The sequence below is a fragment of the Pipra filicauda genome, unplaced genomic scaffold (genome assembly GCF_003945595.2).
Source record: "Pipra filicauda isolate LSUMZ 115617 unplaced genomic scaffold, ASM394559v2 scaffold322_size837228_pilon, whole genome shotgun sequence".
NCBI classification, from domain to species: domain Eukaryota; kingdom Metazoa; phylum Chordata; class Aves; order Passeriformes; family Pipridae; genus Pipra; species Pipra filicauda.
This window is the reverse complement of record NW_024104446.1, coordinates 802,088-819,448: the sequence shown is the minus strand read 5'-3', so window position 1 is coordinate 819,448 and position 17,361 is coordinate 802,088. Positions and strand designations below refer to the sequence as shown.

Genomic DNA, 17,361 nt, shown 5'->3' with positions numbered 1-17,361 from the left:
AGCGCGGCACCTCGATGGTACCTTTTCATTCACAAACATCCCTCCCTAAGAGGGATGAATTTGCATGTTAGCTTGCAGAGAACCTTCCCTGTCAATGTAAAATCCTACAACTCCACTGCAGTCTGATGAGCTGTACTAGTAATCACTAGCAGGGAGTTTGTCCCAAAATCTCTGGGTGCAAACCAGGGCACACTTAAAAAAGCATTTTCTCACTCTGTCACTCCCACTCCCACCCCCACCCACCCATCTCCTGGAGTAAATTACAAGAAAACTGACTCTTCTCCATCATTCCCGTTACTTAAGTGATCTTAAATTATTCAAAGGACTGGTTACTCTCCAGCCTTATTAATTCAAGCAGAAAGTGTGGAAAAGGGAAGACTGACAACACACACAGCAATTCACTTCTTATATCCTAGCAAATATATACAAGGAATCCATTTTCCAGAAATCCAACTGGTACGTACTGTAAGTGAGCTGAGCGCCCACCGTTGCAGGTTGTTTCACATGAAGAAGATGCCATTGCAAAAGAGTGCCAAGAAACAGCTGGCTGAAAGACTTATGTGACCATGTGGATAAGTTACAAGGGGCTTCTCCTTCACTACAGAGCACCTATCTATCTTCCTCTCCGTATATACACACATATATACACACACATACACGCACACACAGAGATAGATGGATAGATATAAATACAGGTGCGCACACGGGCAAACACACATACATATATATATATTTATATATGTATATTTTCTTTTCCAGTTCTTGGAGTGGTTACAACTACTTTAGTCTACAAGGCATCCTAAGGGCACTTCCTGGCTCTAGCAATAACGTCCATCATATTGTGGAGAGAAGTAAAGGGAGTATCATTGAGGGAGAAGAACAGAACAGTTTTCTATCTTGTATCATATCATGTAACAGGTCAACACCCCTGAAAACTATCATTGTTGTTTCTGAGCCCAGATTTTTTCTCTTTGTGTTCCAGGAGGGCAAATGTTCATCTTGTTCGGTTGCTGTGTACAGAGGTGCCACTATGTGATTTTCCCTTTTTGGTGGATAAGTAGTTGCTTCCAAACAGTGTGGACTGTATGATACAGCATCCTATGCATCATTTTTTGTTGGTTTGTTTAAAGGGAAATTAAAAGAGTTTTGCTTTTTTCTTCATGTCGTTGCGTCTCCAGAGAGGTAACTTGTCAAACTCCTGTATCGTCATGCCAAATATTTCTTGAAAAACTTCAGGCGCTAAATGACGCTTTAAAAAAAAATAAAATAAAAAAAAAAGGAGAAAAGGCAATGGTCAGTCAAAGCCAAAGAGACACAAGAGGAGGTAGGAGTTCCTTAGGGATTTCATGTTGCTGTGTAAGAGCCATTGCTGGAAAAAACAAGGCTTTTGCAATACATGTATCCAAGTCCTCATGAACTTGGGTGCCCAATGAATCAATTAAAGTTTTAAGTGTGAGAAGTTTACAAAGGAAATCAGTTGCTGAATAAGCAAGAGACAGAAAAATTATTTGTCTGAAGTCATCCAACAAGCACTGATAGACCAGAGAACAAAACTAGCTCCTGCATGCCCCTGTCCCAGGCTTTAGCAAGTCACCTCTGCTTACATGTGGAAGTCCAAACAGACACTGGGTTTCAGGAGAGCTCTGCAGGAGGGTGGCAGGTTGACATACTACATTCGAAGTTCCGAGAAGGAAGATGTCTGGTCAGACCAACTGTCCAGCACACTACTGCTAGTGAAACATTTTTTGGTGCTGTCTGTCCCGTGCACAAGGTACTTCTTGTCCAGCCACTTCAGAGTTTACTGGATGGAACTAGAGTTCCCCGTGGCACTAATGTAATACAGCTTTGAATTCTGACTAGTGATCACATACCTAGTAGTCTAAAAATGGGCATAAACCCAAATTACCCAAATTTTTGTGGCTCCTTCCATTCATCTCCACAGAATATTAACTAACTACAAACGACTTAAACATCCCCAGGATTCCATTGGGCTGCTTAAGTCTTTCTAATCCGCAAAGTTGTAAACTATTTTTATTTGTTGGCAGAGATTTAAATTCTTGTATTTCTGGATATCATCCAGTCTAACTAAGTCACAGCACTCATGACTTTTGATCGTCAAGGATGGCTGACACTGACTTTTAGGTAAAAGATGATCCAAGATCAAACAAAGTATTGCTCCATTCCAATATGGCACCTATGACACTTGTGCAATTTTGGGCTTTTAAAAAATCCACAAGTATATTATTAAATGCTTGAAAACATAAGGGGTGAGAAGCTCAGTCCATGAGCAGGGACATAGAGGCGTGGGGCTCCCAGCTCAGCACAGTTAATGGAAATAAGGCTGCTTCTTCCCAATGTCTGATTCCTCTTTCCCTGATTAGTGCTGAGAAATCTTCCCAGTCTAGCCAGGACCCACACTTCAGTGTTTCAGCTGTCACAAACGATAAACAACTTCAGCAGGAAAGAGCATTTAGGAACTTGCTTCTCTTACCTCAAGCCTGGTTCTGTCTACATCTTTTAGTATTTTATTTCGCCCTCTGTTGGTCACCATGAGTATTTCATATGGAAAAATCTGTTAACAATGTATAAAAGGGGGAAAAAGAGATATTTATATTTATATTTATAGTCTAAAGCAGAAAGAAAAAAATGTGTCTCATTTTCATAAACACACAAACACTTGTTTTCTTTTTCAAAGGAATTAACAGCTTCTTTTTTTCTTATCATTTTTTCCTAATGTTGCATGGAAGACAAGCCCATCTGGACATAGCCAGGGCTTGTTTAGTATTGAACTGCCTCATATTGTGAAGCCACTATGTACTTGTCCACCCCACTCATTTTTATGTTGTATATAATACATCGTCTGGCATTGGTCAGATAGAGTCCTTTCTAGTCCATACACTTTCTCATCCATCAGTGTAAAAATTTATTAAGGTAACTGCATTTGCTGCTCATTGGTCTAATGGTCTAAAGTGTGGACAGCTCTAAGGACAGACAATTAGTGAGCAGACTTCAAAAAAAAAAAAGTCAAAAGTTCAGATCTCCGAATCAACAAGATATTAATTTGTCAGTGCCACTGCATTCAATAGAATTTATCACATCATTTTCTTCACCTTTTTGGACAACTAAAGAATTAAAAAAAAAACTGCCCACTGTGTTTGCTGGCTGTGCCATACACACATGGATTAAAGGAGATACTTTTGTAGACATATTTGTCCTAAGCATCTTAATCTGCTTCAGAAGAGTATGTGTCCAGCACATCTCCCATTAACATTCCCCTTGATTTCCCTTTACATTGCAAAGAATGTCCAGAATTTATACACAGTCAGACATTGGCACATAATAAATTCCTGATTGCATGTTTTACATGCACAGGTTCTTTGAAGTAAAATGTTCACTGTCAGTGGGTCTCAAATCAGCCTAATCCAATAGATACAATGCTGCTTGGAAAGGATTTGGAAAATCTCAAAATCAGTTTCTGGAATCATCCCTGGCAAATAAAACTCTCTTCTAGGATTTTTCTCCTTGGGCAGACATTTCCATGCCTGGAATGACTTAGGAGAGCTTATGTTCCATCTGCCAGAGCCTCTCTAGAGTCCTTCTCATTGCATGTCTCTGCAGACTGGGAAAGCAGCATTCCCAGACCCCTCATCCAACACCTATTGGGGTCAGTGAAGTTTTTCCGTAAACTTCAGTGGCGACTGGCTCAGCCTTTACTGTCATTTATGGGTCTTGTCTTCCTTGCCCACCGGGAATAGGAGTGAGACCACCAAAACTCTTCTGGAGAAGTAGCTATTATCAAATGTGATTAATTACATTATTTTAACATCAGAAGAAATTCAACCTAACCAATTTTTGTGCAGTACTCAGCAATTAAGTTCATTCCATTGTTAACAATTGTCCCAATGAACTTTTCAAAAATGTAATAAATAACATTCAGGCATCAGTGAACACACCACTGAGTTTATTGTAAGTAATAATAACTTAAATAACGTGTGCTTACATACCAATTGTAAGATATGATTCTTATGAGATTCTGACAATGTCACAATTGTACAATTAAGTCTATACTTGGAATTACATTGTTTATGTTTGATACTGGAAATGGCTACCATATACAGCATTATAGGAAACTAAAATGTAACTTTTCATATTTAAACAGGCAGAGTTTAAGTCAAGATCTACGGTCATAAGTACATTTTATATTTAAATATTCATAACAAGGCATGTATCAATCTGGGTTGGCAGGATGCACAAATTCTGTCCTTTCTGGAAAACCATTTGGTAAGATTTGGTCCTTCTTAAGGTTACTAATTTTTGCATGTGTTTCATGCTGACTTTGAGTTAGCTTCTTTTACTTTATCAGGTTTAAGTTACTGTTGGCCCATTGACATGAATAAAAATAGTGCCGATTCACACATGCTGAGGGTCCGGCATCACCTTTATAAACATCAACAGAATGTGTTCTATTATCTCATCAAAACTGCCATAAATTTTATCATTAATAATACTGACAGAATTTGTCACCCAAAATAACATTCCAAATCACTGGGTGCATCAACAGCAGTGGTGGCTTTAAGAATTTCTATTGCACTGAAAGAGAAATTATTTGGAATAAAAAGTAGTAGCTCGGGAGTTGATAATGTCCCCAGGGTCTTATTTATATAATATATAAAACCACTTGTAACTATACATTGCTCTGGGGTCTCAGCTTATAAAGCCAGGGTTATTGCCTTGTACAGTTTGTCTGGAGGTGACTCGGAAGCACATGTAGTGATCTGGTTTGCAAAACCAGCTCCTCACTTAACTGTAGAAATTCTGATCCTTGTAAATTTAGCAAAATCATGATTTCATGGAAGGTTCACCAGCAATAAAGAAAGATTTAAAACACAGCTCTAGTTTAATTCCCTCTATGTATTACGTTCATTTTTGACTCAGGCATCTCTAGACATAGCTGTAAAAGCATTTTAATTTGTATATTAAATTATAATTAGCTGACATCGTCTCTTTTTCCAATGAATCTCCTGGAGAGTTTCTCATATAGGGAATTCAACATTATTGACAGGTGGTCAGGCTAACAGTGCCAAGAGCTAAATAACAGATCCAGACAGACATCCAATCAAAGATCCATGTATTTCCCTAACTTTTACATTATGACAGCCTCCACAGTGTGTTGTGAGCCACAGTATTCTGCATCACTTTTCAAACTGGACAGATCTGAGATCTTCCCACTGAGTCTGGCCTGCTGCTTTGGCTAGTGAAAGTCTGAGAGAGAACTGCCTATTGAGCACCTTCAGTATCCTTCAGTTTGTCTCTAGAAAAGCTTCCTTATCCCAGGAAGCACCCCTGGGCTGCCCTCAGCCTGCCTGAGCACTAACACCTGTTAACAGGCAAAGTCCAGAACAAAGGGAGAGGTTTGGCACATAAGGAGCAGGGACTGAGGTGAGGTAAAGAAAAGTAAGGGAACTAAGACATTTCCCATATTTTATCTGCATTTCACAGTCAAATCTTCACTGTCTTGAAGGAAAGTGAATAACATCTGCACTTGCCTTTGGCTCCAACATGTTAGGCATAGATACTCCTCTGTCCATTCTCATTCCAGGGACATGACCATCCGGGAGGGACTGCATCAGATACAGGTATACATCAGACACATAGGTTACACACACAGAGGGTAAAGGCACTCAAGTAGTGGTGAAAACAAAGGTGAATTTGCCCTGAGACTTCCTTCAAGTCTTACTACTTGGTCTTATTTTATAGATCATTGCCATGGCTACTACATTGTTACTTCTCTGAGGCTCACAGAGGGATCCTTCAATCCTCTCTGCCACCACAGCCTCCTGTCACTGCCAAGGCTGGTGAGAGCTTCCCACTCACCAGTATCACTTCCCAGCTGGATCTGGGCAACCCAAGAGAGTGGTAGGCCCTTTCCCACCCCAGTGACTTAGTAAAGTTCTTCTCCAGTCAAATACAAAGAAACATTAATTCAGATCCTCCCCAACAGCATACAAAGCTCTCTTATAACTCTGGGCTTTCCTTCCTGTCATTTACTGTATCAACTGAGGGACTTTTTTTTTTTTGTCTCTACAATGGGAAATTTTTACTATGAACACAAATGGGGATAGGGTAAAAAGGTGCTGTTTTTGACACAGGTACTGTTTCTAAGGAAATAACATTTGGAGCACAATATACAGACAACTCTGCTCCCCTCCCATAATCTTATTCTCTTTCCAATCATCATGATTTTGATACGCCATTAACAAAATATCCAAGTAATTAAACTCTTTCTCAAATTGCAATTTCATATTGTGATTGTGCTGAGGAGCCAGTTAGACTCAAACCATTCTGGAAAAAAACCTGCAGGCAGTATTTGAAGTAAAAAGGTTTCTATTTGCAAGCACACCTCTTTCTGGCTCATCTATGATGGCAGCACTGTAGAAAACTATTGATCAGCCATCTTGTCTGGAGAGCAAATTCCAGGGTAAAAATGAAGAGTTCAAAGCTCCTGCTATGGGAAAAAAGTGCCTCCAGGAGAGACTTTCTATATGTCTCTGGGGCCAGTACTAGAGAGGCTGAAAATAAATCCACCCTCACATGTCCAGAGATGACTACTACAGATAACTCATGTATAAACAGACAGTGGATTTTACAGAGCAAGTCACAGAACTGGTGTGAGCTGTCTCAACCCAGCTCTGGGGAGGTAACAAGGAGGAATCCGAGGCTGTGCCCATTTTTTTGTTGATAAGAATCTACATTGGTGATTATGCTTAAACATGCAGGAAAATCAAAGCTATTGTCTTAAGAAACCCTTCCCTGTAGCAGAAATTCAGACTTGAACAAGTAGACGCTCTAGGTTCTGCTGTCAGTTGATTGATGAAAACCCGTACTCTACCTGGAAATCTGAAAAGCAAAAGAGAAGTCTCATCAGCTTTGGAGTGTGGAAGAACAAGAATCAGTTACAACCTACCAGATAATCCTTCTGTCTTCTGGTCTACCTGATCTTTCCAAAATCCCACCTGATTCTCTAGGTCTAGAAACATCTCGAATTTTGGACTTAGTTTGTAGATTCAAACACTCCAAGTATTGCAGTCCTTTTTATTTTGAGCAGGCTTCTCATTCAGGAAAAGCAGGTCACTTTGGAAATATTAAGAGATCCACAGCCACAATCAAGTGAATAAAGAACCAATAAAAATTCAAATGTGCTGAGCAGGATTCAGCTCAAGTAACTTCTGTCACAAGGTAGGTGTCTAGATTCCTCCACAGCCTATTAAGAGACTCAAGCACCAATAGAAGATGCCTGACCATAGGGTACCTAAGACAGTCAGGATCAATCTCACTTTGGAAAATAGCTCTCTTTCTCAAAACATTTCAAAACATTAACTCTCAAAGTTTCATAACTTTCATAAATGTTATTGTCAATTTTTATTAGGCAATGACTGATACCACATCTAGCTCAGTCATAATGAAGATCATGAGCAGCAATGGGGATTAGAAGGCACTATCCTCCTTTCTTCACTGTGGCACATTCTTCAGACTGCATGGTGGATGGTAATTTTCAGAGACAGAAAACACCATGTCAGAACTCAGTTCATATTCCTGCTAACACACACATTACTCACTTGCAATCTGATCCAATGCTAAAGCAGTCCCTTGGCATAAACAAGATCAGTTCCACATAGCAGATTTGGCAGAATAAACCCAATATTTTCTACAGGTATTTGAACTGTTTGAGTTAATTGTCAAATTTACCAGAGGAAGTTAAAAAGTATTGAGCAAATACAAAGTAACCACATCCACAACTTTAAAATAAAACAGCAGAAATGATCCAACACCGTAACAAAAAGGCTCCTCAGCCTTACCTCTAACAGCACCACTCACATCCCCATAACTGTTGTACTGACCAAAATCTGTAGACACCGGCTGTAAAAGGAAAAGAGGGATATGCACATAAATTCACAATTCATGACTTCACAAGCAGGTTGGTATATGGGCAAAATAAATTGCTTTATGTCTTTTATTTCCCTCAGAATTTTCACAACATTTCTTGCATTGGTTTCTTGCTTTTTTAACAATGTCTGAGGGAAGGGAAATTAGGTTTTGTCTGACTTCAGCTGGTCTTATAAGAAATATTAATCAAACTGAAAATCCAGTACAGTTAATATGGAAATAAATACCATGGATAATTAAAGCCACCTTTCACTTCTCAAAATCACCATTTTCTTACCCTGTGAAGTCCATTTTTTCCATACCCAGGGAGAGAAGAGGTTTTGGAGGCTGAAGCATGTGCTGTTGGATGAGGAAGGGAAAACATTTTACTGGAAAAATCCCATGGAAACTCAAAAGTTAGAACATTTGAGGAATGAACTAGCATAAAATACACAGTTAAAGTAGTCAAGCAGATACACAACTGGATACACTGACTTTAAGAAACTAATCTTTCAGCTCAAACTCAACACAAACTTTCACACACTCTCTAAGTTACATGCAGCTTTATTGTGCCATGGTGGCAGATCATCAAGAAAGGGCACTGTGGTTTTGCCACGTTCAAAATCAAAATATTCTCCACTGAGTTGAAAGTAATGCTCAGGGATCAGCCAACAGTGCAAAATAACTTTTCATTCCTTATCTAGATAAAGTTTTGCTGTGCAACTTAAGATGGGACCAAGATAAAGTACATAGAGAATCCAAGATCAGCAGTATTTGGACAGGTTTCCTGTTAAAGTCTCTCATGCAGGTCCATTCAGTTCCACTCTCCTAAGTGGCACATGTGGTTTATATATCATCATACCCTCTGAGCCTTTCATGAATTGAATGAACCTTTCTATCCTTCCTACTCAAAGATTATTGCACTCATGCTCCCAGTTTCTGATGCTGCCCAAGCCAAGATGCACATGACCAGCACACTCCATTCTCTCTTATTGACATGCTGCAGCTTGCAACTTGTTGCTACAAAGAAGAAAAGGGTATTAGTTTTGGTCCTGTAACACTGCAGTTGACAGATGTTTGGATACTGACTTCAATAGGAGAACTATGGGAATGGGCAGTGCTAACTGAATTCAAACAAGTTGAGAATTTGGCATTCTAAACAAAAATTATAATTATTGAAATGTCCAGAGTGTGTTTTTAAACATAGATAAAAATGTGGATAAATATAAAGATTGTTAGCATAGCGATCAATAGCAACTCTACCGTTAATACAGTTCCTTCAGACAAGATCCTCCAAATAAAAATGCAATTTTTGGTGGTTTTTAATGTTATTTTTACCACAGGAGGGTGGGGAATGTAGAACTTGAGGCACTATTGCTGCCAACAATTAGCAGTTTTGGGAAAGATGCCACCGATTCCACAAAAGGCAGCTGATGGCTGCACTGATTATCCCTGCAAAGAGGGACGGACACAAATAAAGGAGTCCTCCATCCTGTGCTAAGGTTAATAAAGAAATCATAAGCTCTGAGTTGAGCAGGTAGACTGGCCCTGTAAAAATTATAGACAGTGAGGGAGAGCCACAGGCATCCTTTCCAAGGCCATCAAGGCAACACACTTATACAACAGGGAACACAAGGAAATCTTGGTCTGCTTGGCAGCTCCTCCAGAGACTCCAAATAGACTCATCTTGTCCCTTCTTGACTCAAAGTACAGCTGCAGTGTTACAATGCACAGTGAATGAAACGAGTGAAATAAAATCTCCAAACCCTTCTCTGGAGGTCTGAGAAGGCCACAAATGTATATCAAAATGTGGGATGAGGCAAAGATTCTAAGCCACCAATTAATCAAAGTTAATTTTTTTGCTTTTCCTCTGGAACAGAATACAGCCGAATCAAAATGTCGGCCAAGGTCAAAACTCTGGCTGTGTTCAAAATATGCAGCTCTTCTGGTCAATGTTGCTGATTTTCTTTCCCTGGGAGAAGAGACTAAATAGGAAGAGGAACCATCAGTTTAAGCAAAAGGTGTTATTGTACTTGAATAGCCCAGTCTATTAGCACGTATGCAATGTGACAGTCACCAAACACTTTAGTTCACTCCTTATTTATATTAGAACATCTCTCTCTTTAGAATTGCCTGAAAATCCTCAACTTCATATTTCCTCAAATTAAAATCCAGCCATGACACTCCCACCCTCACCAAAACCAGGTAAAGAATTAGGCCACTCTTTCAGGGCAGATCACCACACATACACATATCAAGCAGTCTTCCCAGTTGTCTCTCTTCTGGGACACTGCCTGATACGTGTAAACATGTTGTTTATTATTCACTGTTCATTATTAGCTCTATTGCCTACATTAATTACCTGGAGAATCGTAACGACTGGCAGAAAGGGCTGACCTACCGCGACTCTCCTTTTCCATCTCTTCTTTCAATATTAACTGTCCCAGACCAGAGTTGAGCTATAAATGGCAATTAAAAGATATATCAGTAAAATAAAGCTGATCAAGACAGTGGTAGAAATAGCTTACAGAAAACGAAGGGGCCCTTTCTACAGGATGTTCAGAAATAGCATGAAGACAAATTCATAACCACCTTCATGAGCTGCTCTTCCTGCAGCTGCCGGCGCCTCTGTAGCTCCTCATCATCTTCCTCTCTTCCACTTGATCTGCGTCTCATGTCAGCTCCTGCTTCCATAAAACCACAGTACAGAGACAGCTTTGTGTACCAGTGCAACCACAGCTTGAAGATTTCAATGCCAGTTCAAAGTACTGGTCAGTCTGATTTGCTGAATAAACAAAGCAGTAATTTCTTGCAAAGTCAAAAGACTTTTTCAAAGCTCACTCTTAATAAAACGCACTTGGATAGCCTGCCTTATGGTTATCAGGCTTGCTATAAAATAAACAAGAGCTTAAACTGCACGTGAGCTCCAAACCAAGCAATGGTTCTGGATGCAAAAGCCAAGATTCAATGTAATAGAGAAAAGGAGCTCACATTGCTAGTTCTAGAAAAATGGGGTTTAATAGCACCAGTAACTAGATCAGCGGCTGAAAACTTAAAGTCTGATTTACATTTACACTTTTATCTAGACTCAGAAAAGCAAATCTGAATTAGCATTTCAAATGGAAAATTAAACTACAATAGTCTCCTAAATGAATGCTCATATTTGAAATAAACAAGGCATTATTTTTAGTCTTAAATGAAGTAAATTAATTTGATCCATTGGATAAAGCTAAAATTAATTAAGACACAGGTGTTTTACCTTTTAGTTTCTTAGTTTTTATTGAATAATTTTTATTTTCTTGAATATTCTTAAGAAATAATCCAATTTGGATGCCAGGACTCTTCCATGAATACATAGAATGTGATATTGGTGCAACCATTTAGACAGCAGCTGTATTTTTTTACTGCACAGGCTATATCTGATATAGTTTTTCACCAACCCTATGCTGGACAAACTCAGTGTTTCAAGTATGTAGATGTTTCAAATATACAGATGTTTTATCCCTGTAACTCATGTTTGTCAGGCTGCAATCCTATCTAAAGGACATGTTCAAAAAATTGCTGCTGCATGTGCAGCCCCTTCAGTTGGTCACTGTGCTCTCCCACCCTGTGTCTCCTCTCCCAGCACTTCTCTGAAGATCCCACTGTGATGAAAGCCATACATTCCTTCGCAGAAACCTGAAACAAACACCACCTCAGTGCTTCAGACATGTCTTCATAAATGAATCAGGCTAGACAGCTTATTTTATGCTATAGGGTCAATGAAAATTAACAGAGAAAAAAATACAAAGCAAAAAAAAAAATCTAAAATGATGATGCACATGAATTAAAGAAAAAAATATGTGTAGTGCTATGACACAGAAGAAAAATACAAAGTCTCTAAAAACAATAACTCTGAAAATCAGGACTTATTTAGTCTGTTAATTGTTCCAATTCAGACATTGTTTCTTGCCATGAAATTAGTCATGTGGTTGGAAGCAATAATATTTTCTGTGGCATAACTACTATTAGCTTAGGACTAAAAGATTAAATAGAATAACTGAAAGAAGTCAGGCTTGTGTGACACACCACATTTTTTAAGCTACTGCACTAGAGTTCACAAAATTTTCCTATGGGCTAATCTGTGTGATCAGTTCCAAAATCCTTTAGCAAAACCTCTTCTACTCAGCGAAATTCAACAGTTTCAGATTCAGACATTCAGCAGTCTCACCAGAAGAGCTGCACTTTGTGGTGAACATCTGGAGTGGACGCCACCTTTACTACCCATTTTTACAGCTCCACTATTAACCTACTTTGGTTACCAGTACCTTTCAAGCCGCATCGTTGTACCATTTGCTTTTGCATACCTATGGCAGCAAGGGAGGGAGGACCTGGCCAGTGGTCCGTCTCAATCTTTGGTATCTCGTTGGGTGCTGGTGCATGAGCTGCTGGGAACTTGGAGGACTTGATGATATCCTCGGAGGACTTGCTCTGTGCTGCCAAAGCAGCTGCATCTAGATGGCAATCAGGGAACTTAGCTATGTAATAATCTGTATCGATACAAAGGTCTTCCTTACTCTGGCGAAATTTTATACTTTACAAGTAGTTAATTTTCAGAAGTGAACATTTTCATGTTTTGCTATTCTAATTGCAATTTGAAGCAAGGTAATGCCTTTCTCTTGCCAATAGACTGGAATCGAACCTTCCTCTCCTCCCACATTCCCACCCCCAAAATAACCCCAAATCAGCTTTGGATTTTACTAGGGTTTCACAGTGTAAGAATGATTAGGCAAGAGTGAGAAAATTCAGCCTATGAGTATTCATCAATATCTCTTAAGGACAGCTGATTATTAATGAAGATGAACCCAGATTTATGTACTGATCTGTCTTCCCTCTAGGGCAAGAAAACATATAGTTCAGAGGAACAGTACTAATTTTAACACTACTGATGATAATTATTTCCTATATTTCTATGAAAAGCTGCAAAACAAACAAAAAATAGAAACCTGAAACAAACACATTTAACTAGGGGAATTTTTTTTCTGCTGCATGCTCTTGCTTATAGCATGCAGTAGTAGCAAAAGCAGATGTAAACTTATTAATAAATACTAAACTCCATTCAGATCAACTTGGCAGGGAAAGGCACTTGCAATGCACTGAACCTCATCAATAAAATAGCTCAGCCATGGGCATCCACTTAAGATTCCATTCTAAGCCAAAGTCTCATAAAAGCATGTGAGGATGTGCATTATGGCTTTCACTTCTTGACATTAAAAAGCAAAAAAAAATCCAATAGGATTCAGTTTACATTAAACCCAGCCTTAACTACCTCTTGAGATGCAAACTGTTAGCTCAAATCACTTTCACTTACATGAAGCTATTGTATCAGAAGCAAGGGTGCTGGACTTTTTTTCCTTTTCTCTTTTTGTTTTAAAAACAGAAAGACATCTGTTAACGAAGTGATGCCCTGTTTGCTCATCCAACACGTTCAGGGTAGTTTAGGAACATCAGTATTAGATATCATTGGTAATTCTGACCAGTTTATGACTGGGAAAATCTAAGCATAATTGCAGGCATGGAGGAAGCTGGTCAGAGTTTACAAAAGCATGACTTCAAACAGTACTTACGTATTAGAATTGGTGATGTCAGAGGTTAAACATTCACATGTTAATGGGAGGTGAGGAGATACATTAAAACCATAAAAATAAACAGAAACAATGTTAAGACTTTTTCCAAAATGAGCATATGGTTTGAAACTTAAAAAAAAGAAAGGAAAAAACCCTGATGCAATACCAGAGCAGTGTAATTTGCAATTCCTGACTGCAGAATGGACTTCTGGGCTTTCCTACTCAGCTCAGTTCAATGCCTCTCAGCCAACTGTTCATCTAAACCCGGCAGAACTGCTAATTTGCCACTTAACCCTAAATACACTTCACTGGATAAAAAGTCTGCAAAAGGATGCAAACTCAAGAGTCTTTAAGAAGTGGAGTCATCTGTCTTTCACCACAGTAAATAAAAATCATCTCCTATGCACAGTTTTGTGTTCACAGGAGAAGGGAAGAGTGAACACACTCCATTGTAACGGGACCTTGTCCTGCAGTACTAATGACAGGCAAGGCAGTGGCCTTCTGCCATCACTGGTGTTTCAGATTTGCTATAGCAACATCTCCACCAAAAAGTTTAGTTCACTAACACTGCTGTCCAACTCAGAATCCAAACCCCTGGAAAAACAAGTACAGTGTACTACCTGAGCTGTCTCACAGGGCCTGAGAACCAAATTAGCCCTGTCAGTGATAAGTGTCACCTATAATACCTTCACTAATTAAAGATTCTTATTTGAAGCCACAGATACATTCAGAATTCCAGTCTGATAATAGCATCTCCATCTTTGCTGTTGAAGTAAATTATTATACTGTGTCTGTTTAAAGTAAGGAAATTTCAAGAATTCCCTGTCAGAGAAGAGTTTGTTGTTAATGCATTTTAACACGGACCAGTACCTGTATTTTGAAAATATAAATTTAAAGAAGTGAAATATTGAAAGGCATCATAATGCTAAAGAAGCAGCAAAATCCCAGCTAGTGGCAATTTTGCCATTAATATCCACATGGCCAAGATTAAACCATATGATCCAAATGAAACAACATGATCTAAAACATAACCACTTGGCAGGACATGCAATAACAGCGGTTTCAAACTTCGACTACTAAACTTATGCTTACAAAGTAAAAACTGAATGCTTTTCACTAGTCTGCACACCTTATAATTTAGTTGACATTCCAGTTCTGAAATAAAAAGGGAAAGATCATTTACCGTGCTGTTTGTAGATGGGCGGTTTCCTGTAAATGTTGACACCTTGATCTGTGATATTAAGACACAGAAAAAAAGGGAATATGAAAACTACTTCGGTTGTAGATAAAGATAACTCCAGCACTAAAACAACACACAGACCAAATCAAGGATGTAAACAAGAAAAAAACAGAAAGCTATTTCTAGTATTATACAAAATCAGATTATTTAAAGAAAAGAAAATATAAGAACAAGTGAAAAGTCAAAGACATGTGGTATGAAGTCCTTTGGAGCTGATTCTGTAACATGTAGATGCATCAAGTCATGATTTTAAAGTGGAATAAGTTAGAGAAGAAATGTAAGCAGGCAAGACATTTCAATGGTGAAGATACAAGCCATTTGGGGAATGGCTTTTTCCATTCCCAAATAACTTCTGGGGAAAACTGTGCTTCAGCTCAATTTTCTTTCCAACTGACTGGCTGGATTGAGCAGAGAATGCAGTGAGCGTATGATTCACTTCAAAATCCAGAGCACAAAATACCTGCCTAGGACACTGTTTTGAATAGCCACACTTCAGAAAGTCAAAAGGGATGCTTTATGCAATGTTAACTGATATGCTACTAATTCTCAAACCACAAGGACAGATTTCCTTTTTTTTTTTTGGTAACTTTTTTATGTAAGGCCCACCACATTGTATATCATTTATGTAAATCAGAATAAAAACACTTCCCAGAACTCTAATGCAGTAAATCTACAGTATGTCTAAAAGTTACCATATTTTTACAAACAATAATCTAGGACAGGAACCATTTTGTTCTAAACTACCTTCCCACCCAAGCCAACACTTCATGTATTCAGCACAGCTACAAATACAAAAGTTAATCCAAAATCAGTGCTACAGTGAAAAACTGTGCCAAAATCTTATTAGAAGACCAAAATGAGCTACTGGGAATTCGAAAATTAACATCAGAAACCCATTTTGCTACTTTGTTCTGCCTGAAAAAAGTTTTCAGTTACAACAGAATGAAAGATGAAAAGGAATTTCAGAAATACATGCAGTGTATCACAGATCCAATTAAAGTGCTACAGAAGACAACCTTGCCTTTGGCGTTAAGGAAAGCTAAGCCTAAAAATCTATTGAAACAGAGGCAAGTCCTGCTCTGCAGAGCCCTACATCCCTAACTATACAGGCAAACGCATTGCACTCAAGGACACTGTGGTATCTCACTCTTGTGTGTGATCTGTTATGGCCACTTGACCAGCAAATAGGTACAAACATCACAAGGGTAGTCATGCAGTGCTTTTGCGCACATCTACACCACAAAGCTCTAAGTGGGACAGGAGCACAGCTCCTTCTGTGGCTGCACCACTCTCCCACCGTGCTCGAGATTATCACAGCTATTCATGCTTCAGCTCACGCAAGTCCAAGTGAGCCAGGTTAGCGTAAGCGGTTAAACCAGCCAACCTTAGCCAGGCCAGGTCACGCTGGGGCTGAAGGGAGTGCACACAAACAGTTTATTTGCCAGATTTGAGGAATGGAGGAGGAGCAGTAACCTCTGGCAGAGTGGAGGGACACTAGGCTGAAGGGGACCTGAAGAATAACTGGATATAATAAGGCTTTCAGCTAGCACTGATGCAGTCAGATGCATGTCCACAACCCTATGGGGACACAGCCCCATCCCAGATGATCTTCTCAGATGCTGGAATAACTCTGTAGCTCACTTCAAAACAGAGACTGCCTTTTATAGAGAGGACGTCCTAAGGCATATATATATATCCTTGTGGATCTGCAGGTAGGCCTGAGGACACCATGCCATTGCACAAAACAACTAAAGAAACATCCTCACCTGCTTTAAAAAGAAGGAACACTAAACTAGAATTATTGGGTTCAAGACTGAAACAAATCACAGCAATCTGGATGTACAACATATGTAATGGTTCACTGGCCACTTCTTTTCTACATGTCAATCAAAACCAACTCCTAAAATTAGCAGAGCTATGCTGGTGCTCAGATGGTGCAACTGGGAGAAAAATCAAGCCCTACGTAGCTCATATACAGCTTACAGGCCAAAACCAGACTCTGAAAACCACGACATTCTAACAGTGAAACACCTGACCAACAGAACAGGCAAAAATCACAACAAAGCCCCATATTTCTTAAGGCACTACTCCTCTCAGCAAGCCAAGAAGCAGTTCCAAACCCTGAGGGTGAAACCCATGGTAAACAGTGTGAAACGATGGAGACAAGACAGAAGTTACGAAGGCTACATTCTACACTGTGACAGGACACCAAGACACATACAGTGCCAGCTCCTACCTGGAACATGGAAATGTTTAGGGGCCTGAGCGTAAGTTGGAGTGAGAGGGCGACTGTCAGGCCGATAGGGGACAGGGGAGTTCCGACCGCTGGACGGCTCATTGCCTCCAATGAAAAAATGGAGAAAACAAAATGAGAAGAGGGAGAGCAATTAAAAAAAAGAAAAAGAAAAAAAGCAAGCCCAATCACACCCAAACAAAACTGGTGGAATCAAAACTTCCAGGAAGAAAAGAAGTTGAACCAAAAATATAAATACAAACAATAAGGAGAACTGGTAGCCCTGGGTGACTTTTTTTATCTCCCTGATATTCCTGCAGAAACAAAAATTCATGTTCAGGCTGGAGTTGAGGTTTGAG

The 17,361-nt window shown here is 39.3% G+C and overlaps 1 protein-coding gene across 8 annotated transcripts in view; it reads right to left on the bottom strand.

Moving 5' to 3' along the window:
• Window positions 1–728: 728 nt before the first annotated feature.
• Window positions 729–17,361, bottom strand: part of ABLIM1 (actin binding LIM protein 1) — a 196,634-nt gene continuing 180,001 nt past the window's right edge. For 3 of the 8 annotated variants that reach the window (XM_039383744.1, XM_039383743.1, XM_039383746.1), the window contains 11 exons: window positions 17,006–17,110; window positions 14,713–14,760; window positions 12,270–12,410; window positions 10,516–10,607; window positions 10,286–10,382; window positions 8,222–8,283; window positions 7,857–7,917; window positions 6,890–6,897; window positions 5,547–5,621; window positions 2,492–2,572; window positions 729–1,249 (listed from right to left, as the gene is read on the bottom strand). In XM_039383744.1, coding sequence (XP_039239678.1) covers window positions 1,136–1,249; window positions 2,492–2,572; window positions 5,547–5,621; window positions 6,890–6,897; window positions 7,857–7,917; window positions 8,222–8,283; window positions 10,286–10,382; window positions 10,516–10,607; window positions 12,270–12,410; window positions 14,713–14,760; window positions 17,006–17,110 — 884 coding nt within the window. In that variant the 3' untranslated portion in view covers window positions 729–1,135. Of the gene's footprint in view, window positions 1,250–2,491; window positions 2,573–5,546; window positions 5,622–6,889; window positions 6,898–7,856; window positions 7,918–8,221; window positions 8,284–10,285; window positions 10,383–10,515; window positions 10,611–12,269; window positions 12,411–14,712; window positions 14,761–17,005; window positions 17,111–17,361 lie in introns of all 8 variants that reach the window. The other 5 variants (XM_039383742.1, XM_039383745.1, XM_027740052.2 and 2 more) reach the window with 5 other exon arrangements.